The 13,060-nt window shown below is 40.0% G+C and overlaps 1 protein-coding gene and 1 non-coding gene across 2 annotated transcripts in view; one reads left to right on the top strand and one right to left on the bottom strand.

The window, feature by feature from the left end:
* SLC12A6 (solute carrier family 12 member 6) overlaps nt 1-13,060 on the top strand; it is a 140,233-nt gene that overhangs the window by 123,237 nt on the left and 3,936 nt on the right. The window contains exons 20-23 of the mRNA XM_007940493.1: nt 356-525; nt 2,303-2,434; nt 3,193-3,300; nt 3,513-3,697. Coding sequence (XP_007938684.1) covers nt 356-525; nt 2,303-2,434; nt 3,193-3,300; nt 3,513-3,697 — 595 coding nt within the window. The remainder of the gene's footprint in view (nt 1-355; nt 526-2,302; nt 2,435-3,192; nt 3,301-3,512; nt 3,698-13,060) is intronic.
* On the bottom strand, nt 2,743-2,877 carry LOC122149980. The gene has a single exon (XR_006163422.1). It is a non-coding gene; the product is annotated as a small nucleolar RNA SNORA42/SNORA80 family (small nucleolar RNA).

Below are 13,060 nucleotides of genomic sequence, written 5' to 3'. Positions count from 1 at the left end.
GGGTTTGAACCACCAGCCTTCCAGTTAGCAGTCAGATGCCTTAGGCACTATGCCACCAGAGCTCCTATAAGGCCCTTAGAAATATGATATAAACCTTGATTCTCAATGTTTCAATACTTTTTTTTGTAAATTAATGAGGTATTACCTGCTTGCTGGGTTTTTTTGTTTTGTTTTGTTTTGTTTTTGCTTTTTATTGTTAAATGGGTATAAGTAATCTACTCTTCAAATAGGATTCCTTGCTCAAAGAAATGTATAAAAGAGTTATCCTGTTTTCTTGTTATGAGGGGAACTATAGAAGCAAGCCTAGGGATTTTCTTCTGCTTACCCTGATTCTCCCTTTTTTTTTTCTTCCCAGGCACAGTTCGAGTGACAACTGCTGCCCACCTTGCCCTGCTGGTGGCCAAGAACATCTCCTTCTTTCCCAGCAATGTGGAGCAATTTTCTGAGGGCAACATTGATGTGTGGTGGATTGTACATGACGGGGGCATGCTCATGCTATTACCATTCCTACTCAAACAGCACAAGGTACTTTTAAGCAATATTTTAAAAATGTGTTTCTTCCTTAACTTCTTTCTTATTTAAATAAACCAGAAGAGTTAGGAATTATTCTTGGCTCTGTTTGGTCCCAGTTTCAACCTTATAAGAAATCATTTTCTTTGTATTTGATATCTGCTTATCTCCAAGTGAAAGTCAGCAAACTAAAAATGTTTCATATGAATCACTGGGAAAAACAATAACTAGTATAACATCCTTAAAAAAAAAAACACCAAGAGTGTCTTGAATACAGGAAATCTAAGGGTATATATAATTATGTGTATGTAAATTACACATATATATAATATGTGTGTGTGTGTGTGTGTGTCACACATAGATATGCACATCCTTTGGTAAGACTAAGGAGCTCTGGTGGTATAATGGTTAAGGCATTTGGCTACTAACCAAAAGGTCTATAGTTCAAACCCACCAGCCACTCTGCAAAAGAAAGATCAGGCAATATATTTCCATAAAGATTTACAGCCTTGGAAACCAATTGGGGGTCACTATGAGTTAAAATTGGGAGGGAGCTCTGGTAGTGTAGTGCCTAAAGCACCACTTGACTGCTAACCAGACGGCTGGCGGTTCAAACCCACCAGCCACTCCTCGGAAGGAAGGTTGGGCAATCTACTTCCATAGTGATACTGCCTCGGAAACCCAAGGAGAGGTTGCTATGAGTCGGGTCTGACTTAACAGCACACAACAACATGAGTCAAAATTAACTCTACAGCAGTGAGTTTGAGGGGTTTTTTGAGTTTTGGTAAGGCTCATTAAACTGAAATAGTAAATATTATAATCTAATGATGTCTGGATAAAGCACCCACTTAAAGTTATCACAAGGAGCCCTGGTAGTGCAATGGTTAAAGCACTCAGCTGCTAACTGATAGGTCAGCAGTTTGAATCCACCAGCTGCTTTGGGGGAGAAAGATGTGGTAGTCTGCTTCCATAAAGATTTACACCCTTTTGGGCAGTTCCACGTTGTCTGTAGGGTTGCCATGAGTCAAAATTTCTATAGCAAGGGGTTTAAAGTATTACATGCCATATTTTCCTTTTGGTCAGTTTTTTCTTGTTATGAAATTAAGGAATTCCTTAAAGTTGTAGTCGATGTGTTGCTTATTCAAGCTTTGCCATTGTACACTGATACAAAAAGTAGGAAGCTAGGAGTAAATATCATGGTACTACAGCAAGATTGTTGTAAGCAGAGCTTCGTACTAGTTCAAACCAGTTTGTTCATGGCCAATGCAGTGAAATTGGAATAGACCTGAATTTATAAAATGTGGGTGCACTGGAACAATAAGTGGAATGGAAAAAATTACAGATTGAAGCCCTGGAGTACAAGATTCACTACTCTTCAGATGTAGTGAACCTTTTCAGGAGTCTGATATAAAGCATTGGATTATTGCCAGGACAGTGGAGAGTGACACATATTCAAAGCAATGCAGTAGCCCACCATCTTTGAGCTGGGTGCCATTGTTTCCAACTTTGCCAATCAAGATTTGGTTGCTATGCAGCACTCTTGCTGCCCTTGTTTTCTAAAAGGGAGATTAAATTTCTAGCAGGTCAACTCATAGTTTTTCCAGTTCTCGTTATCTTTCTGATATACCTACATGTAACAAATTCAAGTACATTCTGGCTCCTCCTCTTTGGCTAAACCAGGAAGAATCAGTTCAAAACCCTGATCCTAAGTAAGAATATCTCATGTTTTAGAAAATCACTCATTTTTGCTTTCTTATAACTGTTTTTCCATGTATGTATGATGCTCCCTCAGGTGTGGCGAAAGTGTAACATACGGATCTTCACAGTAGCCCAGCTAGAAGACAATAGTATCCAGATGAAGAAGGACTTGGCCACCTTCCTGTATCACTTGCGTATTGAAGCAGAGGTGGAAGTGGTGGAGATGGTGAGATACCCGAGTTTGGGATCAAAGAGAACACCATTCCGCCATCTCCCATCTTGCATTCCTAGTACCTTGTCTGGTTAGGGAAATCGTTCAGCTTAAATGTGGCTCCCTAGTTCCAACAAAATCCTAGTATATTGACCTAGATGAGTAGAATGTGTCTGTGATGTCTGTTTGTTTTCCTGTGTGTTTTGCTTGTTTTTTTTTTTTTCTCACGTAGTCCTTTATTTCTTCCAGATTCTTGTTTGCTAACTTTTTAATTCATATATACATGTTTAAAATCACATATTGCTTTTTGTTTTATTTGTTTCTACTGTGCAATCTACTTCAGTGCCTGCAGCCTATGGACAAAGAGGCCAAGCATGGTTTGGGGCTACAGTTTGCTCTGGCATTGGATACTGTGAGACGCCCATGGGGGTGGGCCTGCCATAAATCCAAATCCATGCATTCATACGTGGCTTTTTTTTTTTTTTTTTTTTAAACCTGGCAATATTGAAAACAAAATACAGACTAGAGTTTGTGATCCAAGGGGACACATATATGTAATGGCTAGAGTATGAAAAGACTCTCAGGGCTTCTGGACATTACTTACTATTCACACTAATGTATTTATATAGTTCAATGACTGAAAGTAGGAATGAAACTTACTTGATATTTTGATACTTTCTCTGGTTTAATTTAGTGAGTTGACATGAAAATGAATGGTTCATCCTTCTTTCTCCTTTGTGGTTATTGCTTACTCTATGTGATGTCTGTGGCAGCATGACAGTGACATATCAGCTTATACTTATGAACGCACTCTGATGATGGAGCAGAGGTCCCAGATGCTTCGGCACATGCGACTCTCCAAAACAGAGCGGGACAGAGAGGTGAGGCCTTGCTGCACTGATCTACTCTTGGTGGCCCTATGATGTCTGTTATGGAAAGAGAGATTGCTGTATTACTCTCATAGGAAGGCAGATAATTTCCGCCTTACTTTATCAGATACTTCATAACACACTTACTATTGTTTCAAAAATTTGAAGCTGAAACATGAGGGAAAATTTTATATAGAGTGATAACTGTTTTGGGCCTTCCCTAGGCACAGTTGGTGAAAGACCGGAACTCAATGCTACGGTTGACCAGCATTGGCTCTGATGAGGATGAAGAGACAGAGACCTATCAGGAGAAGGTACACATGACTTGGACAAAAGACAAGTACATGGCATCACGGGGGCAAAAAGCCAAGTCAATGGAAGGATTCCAAGATCTGCTTAACATGCGCCCGTAAGTTTTTCCATGTGTAAGCTTATCATATGATATAGCATCCCAGTCAATGGCACAGCTGTTACTTTACCTGAATATACAGGATGGAGTCTGTTCTTAATTTTATTCCATATCCAGCCATCTCTCTATTGTTTGCCTATTAGTGTCCATCTAACACTGCCTACAGGTTATTCATGCTTTTTCCTCTCCACATAGTTCATCACCATACTGTGTTCCTGGTAAGAAATAAGCAAATGTAGAATGCAAAAATCCAGGATATTGATACATAAGGAAATTTTATTATAAATGAAACTGTCCTGACTAGCAAATTGAAAGAGTAATAATACATGCACCAAGCATATATTATTGTTAGAAGTAGTTAGAAGAAAAACAATGCTTCTAGGTAATTCAAAAGCTAGATACTTGGGAGATTAAATAAATTCTGCTAAAAAAATGTTTGACACATGCCATATGTCACATAGCATCTGGCTAGCTATAGAGATAAAAAGATATCCTACCTCTCATAAAGGTCTTTAGTCTTAAACAATTAGAATATAATAGGTGAGTACTGTAATGCCAGAATAAAGGGTACAAAGTGGTCTGAATGAAAGAGTACAACAATCTGGTTTTGAAAATGGAATACTTCACAGAAGGCTATGCTTTAGTAATCCTAGAAGATTAATAGGAATTGTCCAGTGATCAACTTGGATGATAGTTTTCTAAGTAGTGGTCACATCTACATATATATATACTGATATATGACATTTTTTAAATGCTTAGTTTGTGCCAAGCTCCATACTAAGTATATTACATACGGTATTTCATGTAATCCTTAAAATTTTATGAGGTATAAACACTATTATAATCCCTATTTTATAAGTAAGAAAATTGAGGCTTAGAAAAGTTCTGTAATCTTTCCAGTTATTCACATGGTAGGAGTCTTGTGGCAGGACCAGAATTGATGTGTCTGATTCCAGATACCACCCTCTTAACCACTGTCCCTTGTGAGAGCATGGCATGTGAGGAGAACCAGACGTTGTTTTATCCAGACACAACTTAAGTATAAGGGGATAAAAGATTAGGCTGGAAGATAGATAGAAACAAACTGTGAGTTTAGATTTTCATTCTGTAGGTAAGTGCAATGCAGTGCTACTTACTCAAAATTCCAGTATCTGATGAAATAAGGAGCTTGTGCTAGAATATAAATTGAAACATTACTTTCTGCACTGGGAAAATCTAGTTATTTTTAAAAGAAAAAAGAAACAGTGCATGAGTTTTCTCTCTTTGGAAAACACTAATAACCTGTTAATGGACAGGCTCCCAGTTTGCAGACACATTTTAAGTAGCACCCCATAAGAGAATTTTTGATGGACAGTGTCAGAGGAAGGACTTCTTGCATTTCTGGGTAACTAAGAGGCTGTTAATATTAGGATAATATCCACACACACACACATACAAGGAAGACCAGTTGATACTAGTATTATTCAAATTTGTGCACCAACCATTAAAGCCAAAGATGAATAAATTGAAGATGTTTACCAACTTCTGCAGTGTGAAATTTACCATACATGCAATCAGGATGTATTGATAATTTCTGGGGATTGGAATGCAAATGTTAGAAACAAAGAAAAAGCATCAGTAGCTGGAAAATGGACCTTGGTGAAAGAAATAGCACTAGAGCCCACGATAGAATTTTGCAAAACCAGTGACTTACTCACTGCAAATACTTTTTTTCAACAACAAACGGTGACTGTATACATGGACTTCACCAGATGGAATACACAGAAATCAAATCAACTACATCTGTGCAGAGACAGTGGAGAAGCTGAATATCATCAGTCAGAACAAGGCCTGGGGCCAACTGTGGAACAAACCATCAGTTGCTCATGAAAGTTTAAGCTGAAAAACAAGTCCATGAGAGGCAAAATACAACCTTGATTATATCCCACCTGAATTTAGAGACCATCTGAAGAATAATAGATTTGACACATTGAACCCCAGTGACCAAAGACCAGATAAGTTGTGCGAAGACATCATACATGAAGAAAACAAAAGGTCATTAAAAAGACAGGAAAGAAAGAAAAGACCAGAATGGATGGCAGAAGAGACTGAAACTTGCTCTTGAATGAAGAATAGCTAAAGCAAATGGAAAAAATGATGAAGTAAAAGAGCTGAACAGAAAATTTCAAAGGGCAACTTGAGAAGACAAAGTATTATAATAATGAAATGTGCAAAGACATGTGCCAAAGGAGCAGGAGGCTGCAAATTCTGACCTCCTCTAACCCCACAAGAGGAAGACAGAATCACCATCAGTAGCCCAAGGCCTATTTCTACAAAGCCAGACATGCTGCCTCCCTCCAGCCCTTTCACCAACCCTGACACCAACTGTTCCTCCTGCAGCACCCACCACCTCTCTGCTGGGCTCAATAATTCACTGTAGTGGCCACACAGAACTCACAGATTATGGGGTGTATTAGGGAAGCACCAAGGCTACAATTCAAGTTCAGGAACAATGCTCAGTCTCTCTGGTTCCCTGTTTACAATCTTGTAGGCTTATTTACTTTGGATACTTCCATAGCTGGGTTGGTTTGTGGGTTATATCATCATGTGTGTTAGTTGTCAGTTGTTGTTGGCTGTTGTTGCTTCTCTGTCCAAAGGGTTCCCTTTAGCATCTCTTGTAAGGTTGATCTGGTTTTAACAAATTCCCTTAATTTCTGCTTATCTGGAAATGTCCTAATTTCACCATCATATTAGAGGGACAATTTTGCTGGCTACATAATTCTTGGTTGGAAATTTTTCTTTTTCAGGGTTTTATATATATACCATCCCATTGTCTTCTCACCTGCATGGTTTCTGTCGAGAAATCCGAGCTCAGTCTTACTGGTTGCCCCTTGTAGGTAACTTTTTGTTTTTCCCACGCTGCTCTCATGATTCTTTCTTTGTCTTTGGTTTTGGTAAGTTTGATGATGATATGCCTGGGTGATTTTCTATTGGGGTCTATCCTGTTTGGGGTTCCATTGGATGTCCTGAATGGATATATTCTCGTCTTTAATCATTCTCATTTTTTCATCATAAGAGAGCAAAACTCTCTTCCAGCAAATAATCGACAATTTTCTCTGTGGTTTTATTTGTGTCTCCCTGTTCTGGAATTCCAATTACACCTAGGCTATTCCTTTTGATGGTATCCCACATGAACCTTAGGCTTTCTTCATTTTCTTTTGATTTTTCTTCTGATTTATCTCTTTCCAAAGAAGTGTTCAGGTATTTGCCTTGATTCTCCCTAATTCTGTCTTCCATTGATTCATTTCTGCTCCTTTGCCCATTCAATGTCTTAATCTATTTCTGAAAATTTAGTATTAATCTTCTGGATTTCTGTCTGTAGATTTTGTATCATTTCTAATTTTAGATTTATTTTGTCATTTTGTTCTTGTATTGTCTTTTGAAATTGTTGTAGCGTTTTCTGTGTTTTCCTTGATCTGCCTCTCAATTCATTGAAGATACCTAAATCTAATTCTTTTGAATTCCTTATCAGGGAGTTCCAATGCTGCATCTTCCTCAGGGATGTGTTTTGGGTCTGTATCCTGGTCCCTCGTTTCTCCTGCTTTATCTTGCTTCTTTGTGTGGACTGTGATGCTCCAAGGCATTGTGACATTTTTTGTGTTTATATTTAATTGATGATTGTATGTTGGAGTGACTTGCCCACAATTTTTGTTTTCTTTGTATGTTATCTACACAAGCAGGGTACTGTGCTCCTCTATTCACTAGCTGACAGCACTTACACACTTACCACCTGTCTCTTTTCCTGTTGTCAGCTTCTCATATGTCCCTGCCAACCTTGGCAAACAGAGCCTATTCTTAGGTCCCTGGAATCCAAATGAGAATGCTATCACTTTAAAACCTAAAATGGTTGCCACTTATAAACATTCAAAATGGCTGTGCCCTCAGTCACCTTAAACATCGAAATTGGCCACCGCTTGTAAACATTCAAAATGGCTGCACCGTCGGTCACTTTAAATATTCAAAATGGCTGCCACGTGTGAACAATCAAAATGGCTGTGCCCTCCGGACAGTGGAAAGTCAACAGCTCAGGTTGTCTCCTCCTTGCTGTTTCCCTTCCTAGTCATAGGCTACCAGTGCAGTCGTCCCTGTAGCCCTTGGCAACCAGGGCTGATCTTTAGGTCAATTCTCAGGTCCTAATACTGCTTGGAAATATTCATGTTGGTCCCATCAGAGTAGCTGACAGTCCACAGCTCCGACTGTCTCTGTACTCACTGTTTTCATTCAGGTTTTTCCACTAGTTGGTGCCTAATCCACTTCTGTATGGTTCCTTTCAGAGCTCAGGGCTCCAGGATTATCTTCTGTATCCCTGTCAATTGGTTTTTCTTTTCTTTGTTGAAGAGGGTCTGTGTCACTTGTCTGCCTATTCCTCCATCTTACCAGAAGTCTCCCTTTCCTGTCTTTTTAATGACCTTTTGCTTTCTTCATGAATGATGTTCTTGATGGCATCCCTCAGTTCCTCTGGTTTTTAGTCACTCATGTGCAGTGCATCAAATCTGTTTTTCAGATGGTCTCTAAATTTAGGAGGGATATAATCAAGGTCATATGTTGGCTCTTTTGGACTTGTTTTAATTGTCTTCAACTTCACCTTGCATATGAGCAGTTGTTGTGTGTTCCACAATCAGCTCCTGGCCTGGCCTTATTTTGGCTGAGGATAATTGAGCTTCTACATTGCCTCTTGCCACAGATATAGTCACTCTGATTCCTGTGTACTCCATCTGGCAAAGCCCATGTGTATAGCCATTGTTTGTTCAAAAAATGTATTTGCAATGAATAAGTTGTTGGTCTTTCAAAATTCTATCATGCAATCTGCAGCATCATTTCTATCACCCAGGCCATATTTTCCAACTACTAGTGATTCTTCTTTGTTTCCAAATTTTACATTCAATCACCACTGATAAATTAACACATCTTGAGTGCATTTTTGGCCAATTTCAGACTGCAAAAGTTGGTAAAATCTTCTATTTCCTCATCTTTGGCTTTGGTGGTTGGTGCATAAATTTGAATAATAGTGGTATTAACTGGTCTCTATCATAACTCAAAAACTCACTGCTGTCAAGTCGGACCCAACTCGTAGTGACCCCTCCTTGGGTTTCTGAGGCAGTATCACAATGGAAGTAGATTGCCCAACCTTCCTTCCTCATAGGCATATGGCTGTTATCCTGTCACTGGCAGCATTGTCCTTCAGGATAGATCTTGATACATTCTTTGTGATGATGAATGCTGTGCCATTCTTCTTCAATTTGTCATTCCCAGCACAGTAGATCAAATGATTGTTTGATTCAAAATGGCCAAAACTATTCCATTTCAGCTCACTAATGCCTAGGATATTGATCTTTATGCATTCCATTTAATTTTTGACAATTTCCAATTTTCCTCGATCCGTACTTCATATATTCCATGTTCCAATTATTAATGGATGTTTGCAGCTGTTTCTTCTCATCTTGAGATGTGCCACATCAGCTAATGGGGTCCTGAAAGCTTTACTCTATCCACATCATTAAGGTCAGCTCTACTCTGAGGAGGCAGCTCTTCTCCAGTCATATTTTGAGTGCCTTCTAACCTGAGGCGCGCATCTTCCGGCCCTGTATCGGACAGTGTTTAAGGGCTATTCATAAAGTTTTCCAGTAATATATCAGACAGTCTTTTCACTGCTATTCATAAGTCTTTCACTGGCCAATTGTTTAAGAAGTAGATGGCCTCTTCCTTCTTTAAAGTCTGTCGTAGTCTGGAAGCTCTGCTGAAACCTGTCCACAATGGGTAACCCTGCTGGCATTTGAAACACCAGTAGCATAGCCACCACAGTACAACAAACTGACAGTCACGTTTGTCTCCCCAAGCTGTTCTAAACTGCTCTGTTCATTTCCTAGTCTCCCTTGCCCTGATTGCTTACCTGGCCTGTTCCCAGGGCAAACACCTGCTTTCCAGTAGTGCCAGGGCTGACTTACTGTGGCCTGTCCCTGGGGTGCTCCATGCATGCTAACACTTTCTGCTGCTCCTGGACTGGCTTACTGCAGCCTGTGCCAGGGGCCACTCCATGCATGCAAACACCCGCCTTCCACTGGTGCTGGGGCTGGCTTACTGTGACCTGAGCCCAGGGCAGCTCCACGCATGCAACCACCCACCTTCCACTGGTCCCAGGCCTGGCTTACTGTGGCCAGTTGACATAGATACAGAAGTTAATCCTGGAACCCTGAGCTTTGAAAGGAAGGATAGAAAAGTAGATTAAATACCAACTAGTAGAAGAATCTGAGTGAAAACGGTGAATAAGGAGACAAACGGAGTGAACTGTCAGCTATCCTGACAGCACGGCCAATTTGAATATTTACAAGTGGTGTTAGGACCTGGGCAGTAACCTAAAAATTGGTCCTGCTCACTAAGGGCTGCATAGACAACTACACTGGTGACTGATAGTTAGAAAGGAAAACAGCAGATAAGGAGACAAACTGAGCTATGGATTTGCAGCTGTCCTTGAGTGTGCAGCCATTTTGAATATTTTAAAGCAGTGCGACCATTTTGGATATTTAAAGCAGCAGCCTTCAAATCCCAGTGACCTAAGAATAGGCTCCACTTGCCCAGGACAGCATGGGCAATCACATTGGAGGCTGACAACTGGAAAGGTGTGATATTCCCCTTTTTACTCTTATACCCTATACCCTCATTGTGAACAGAGGTGTGGCTGTCTCCCCCCTCCACTCACCTTCTGGACCAGCAGGAATTACATCCCAGTCTGTGTGCTCTGAAGGAGCCTTGGTGTCCTGTCCCACCACCCCCAGATTTTTTTTAATTTTTATTTTCATTTTCATTCTTTCTTTTTCCCTTCCCAGGTTCTACTTTTTGGTTTTTTTCCCTCTTCCCTTTTCTTGGTTCCCATCTTTTTTTTCCTTTTGGTTCTTCCCATCTCTTGTGTTTCTTTTTGCAGTTTTCACATTTTTTTCTTTATTATTCTTTCACTCTTGCTCTTTTCTCTTATTCTCCCGTCCCCAGATAGTGTTTTTTTTTTCTTTTCATTTATATTTCTTTTGTCTTTTTAAAGTATTTCTTTAAATATTTATTCTAATTTATTGGCTTTCCTTTTTTGGGGGACAGGAGGAATTGTTCCTGTGTGTTTATGTGGTTTGTTTATTGTTTTCTTGCTTTTACTTTTTTGGTGGCTTTTTTTTTATTATTATTATTGTTGTTTTTGTCTGAGTGAGAGATAGCAACCATACCCATATGACCCAACCATACCCGCACCTCCTCCAGCCCCACCTAGTGAGGACAACCACTTCCTTCTGCACCAACTGGCCAACGACAGAGGACAGCCAGTATGAGCCCACCTTACCCTTAACTGCTTTTCACAAACAGCTAACAGATTTGTGCATCTACTCTCATTGTCTATCACACTCACCAGGAGATAGGTGGTGAGTGCCCAAGTATGCTGCCAAGTAGTGATTAGAGGAGTATAATACCCTGTTTACTCAGATATATGAAAACAAAACAAAGAAAAAAGTCTTGGGTGAATCACAATAACATACAGTTACCAATTAAATATAAATACAGTGATATCACAATGTCTTGGAGACAGCAGACCTTTACAGACCACACAAAGAAGCAAGATAAAGTAGTAGAAACAAGAGACCAAGATACAGACCCAGAAAACATCCCTGAGGAAAAAGCACCATTGGACTCCCTGATAAGGAATTCAAAAGAATTATATTTAGGTATCTTCAATGGATTGAGAGACATCAAGGAAAATATTGACAAAATTAAGGAAAATAGAGAGAAAATGCTAGAACAGTTTGGGAAGACAATACAAGAGCAAAATGACATGATAAATGAAACATTAGAAATGATACAAAATCTACTGATAGAAATCCAGATGATAATACTAAAATTTCAAAAATAGATAACATTGAATGAGCAAAGGAGTAGAACTGAATCAACAGAAGACAGAATTAGTGAGATTGAAGACAAATACCTAAATATTACTTTGGTTAAGGTATCTATCAGAAAAATAATCAAAACGAAATGAAGAAAGCCTAAGATTCATGTGGGATACCATCAAGAGGAATAACTTACGTGTAATCAGAATTCCAGAGCAGGAGGAGACAAATAAAACCACAGAGAAAACTGTTGAGGATTTGTTGGAAGAGAATTTCCCTGATAGGAGGAAAGACGAGAATATATCCATTGAAGAAGTTAAACCCCAAACAGGATAGACCCCAAAAGAAAATCACCAAGACATATCATCATCAAACTCACCAAAACCAAAGGTAAAGAAAGAATTCAGAAGAATGGTGAAAACTTGCAGTAGTTAAGGAGAATTGGGAGTGGGGGAGAACTGCCCAGGTGCTAAAGGGGTGGGAAGGCCACGTCTTCTCACCTCCTCTAACCCCACAAGAGGAAGACAGAATCACTGTCAGTAGCCCAAGGCCTATTCCTGCGAGGCCAGACCTGCTGCCTCCCTCCACCCCTTTCACCAACCCTGACACCAACTGTTCCTCCCGCAGCACCCATCACCACTCTGCTGGGTTCAATAATTCACTGCAGTGGCCACACAAAACTCACAGATTATGGGGTTTATTAGGGAAGCAACAGGCTACAATTCAAGTTCAGGAACAAGCTCAGTCTCTCTCAGCCTGCTGTCTCTCAGCTGACAGTCTCTCTCAGTCTCTCTCCAAGCACTGCATGTCTCTCAGTCTCTCTTTCAGCAGTGCATGCCCCTTGCATCTCTTTCTCAGCAATGCGTGTCTCGTGCATCTCCCAGCTGGCAGTAAGAGATTTTTTTCTGCCTCTAGGGGGGCTTCCTTTGAGCCTGGCAGAGTGGCCAAACTAACCAATCCAAGCATCAGAATTCTGTACACCCGAGAGAGAGAAAATTTCCCAGAAGATTGCTTCGTGCCATGCGCAACAGAAATATCCCAGGTGGATAACACTAACAATCAGGAGCTACTCAGTTGCTTATGGCAAATTCCACCATGGAGTTTACAAAGACGTATGGCTAGAAAAGCCAAACTATGTAATTTACTGCACTGTACCAGGAATACACAGAAGATTTTAAAGCATCTCATAAATCACCCTAAAATCAGCTATTATAAAAGCAGACCTAATTAATACCACATTGTGGATTATTTTTCCCCAAGCAGCTCTCAAAATGTAGAAGTAAAAGGTGTTGATGTTTAGGTTGATCATCAGGGCAATACAAGGGAACTGGAGCTTGTGAGTGGCCATCTAAGATGCAACAATTGAACAATTGGTCTCTCCTCATCTGGAGCAAAGGAGAATGAGGAAAATCAAAGACTCATAGAAACAGTCCAAGGGACTAATGGACCATGTAGTGATCAT

The sequence above is a fragment of the Orycteropus afer genome, unplaced genomic scaffold (genome assembly GCF_000298275.1).
Source record: "Orycteropus afer afer isolate SDZICR_OR568_19922 unplaced genomic scaffold, OryAfe1.0 scaffold00068, whole genome shotgun sequence".
Taxonomy (NCBI): Eukaryota; Metazoa; Chordata; class Mammalia; order Tubulidentata; family Orycteropodidae; genus Orycteropus; species Orycteropus afer.
This window is presented reverse-complemented; position numbering and strand designations above follow the sequence as displayed.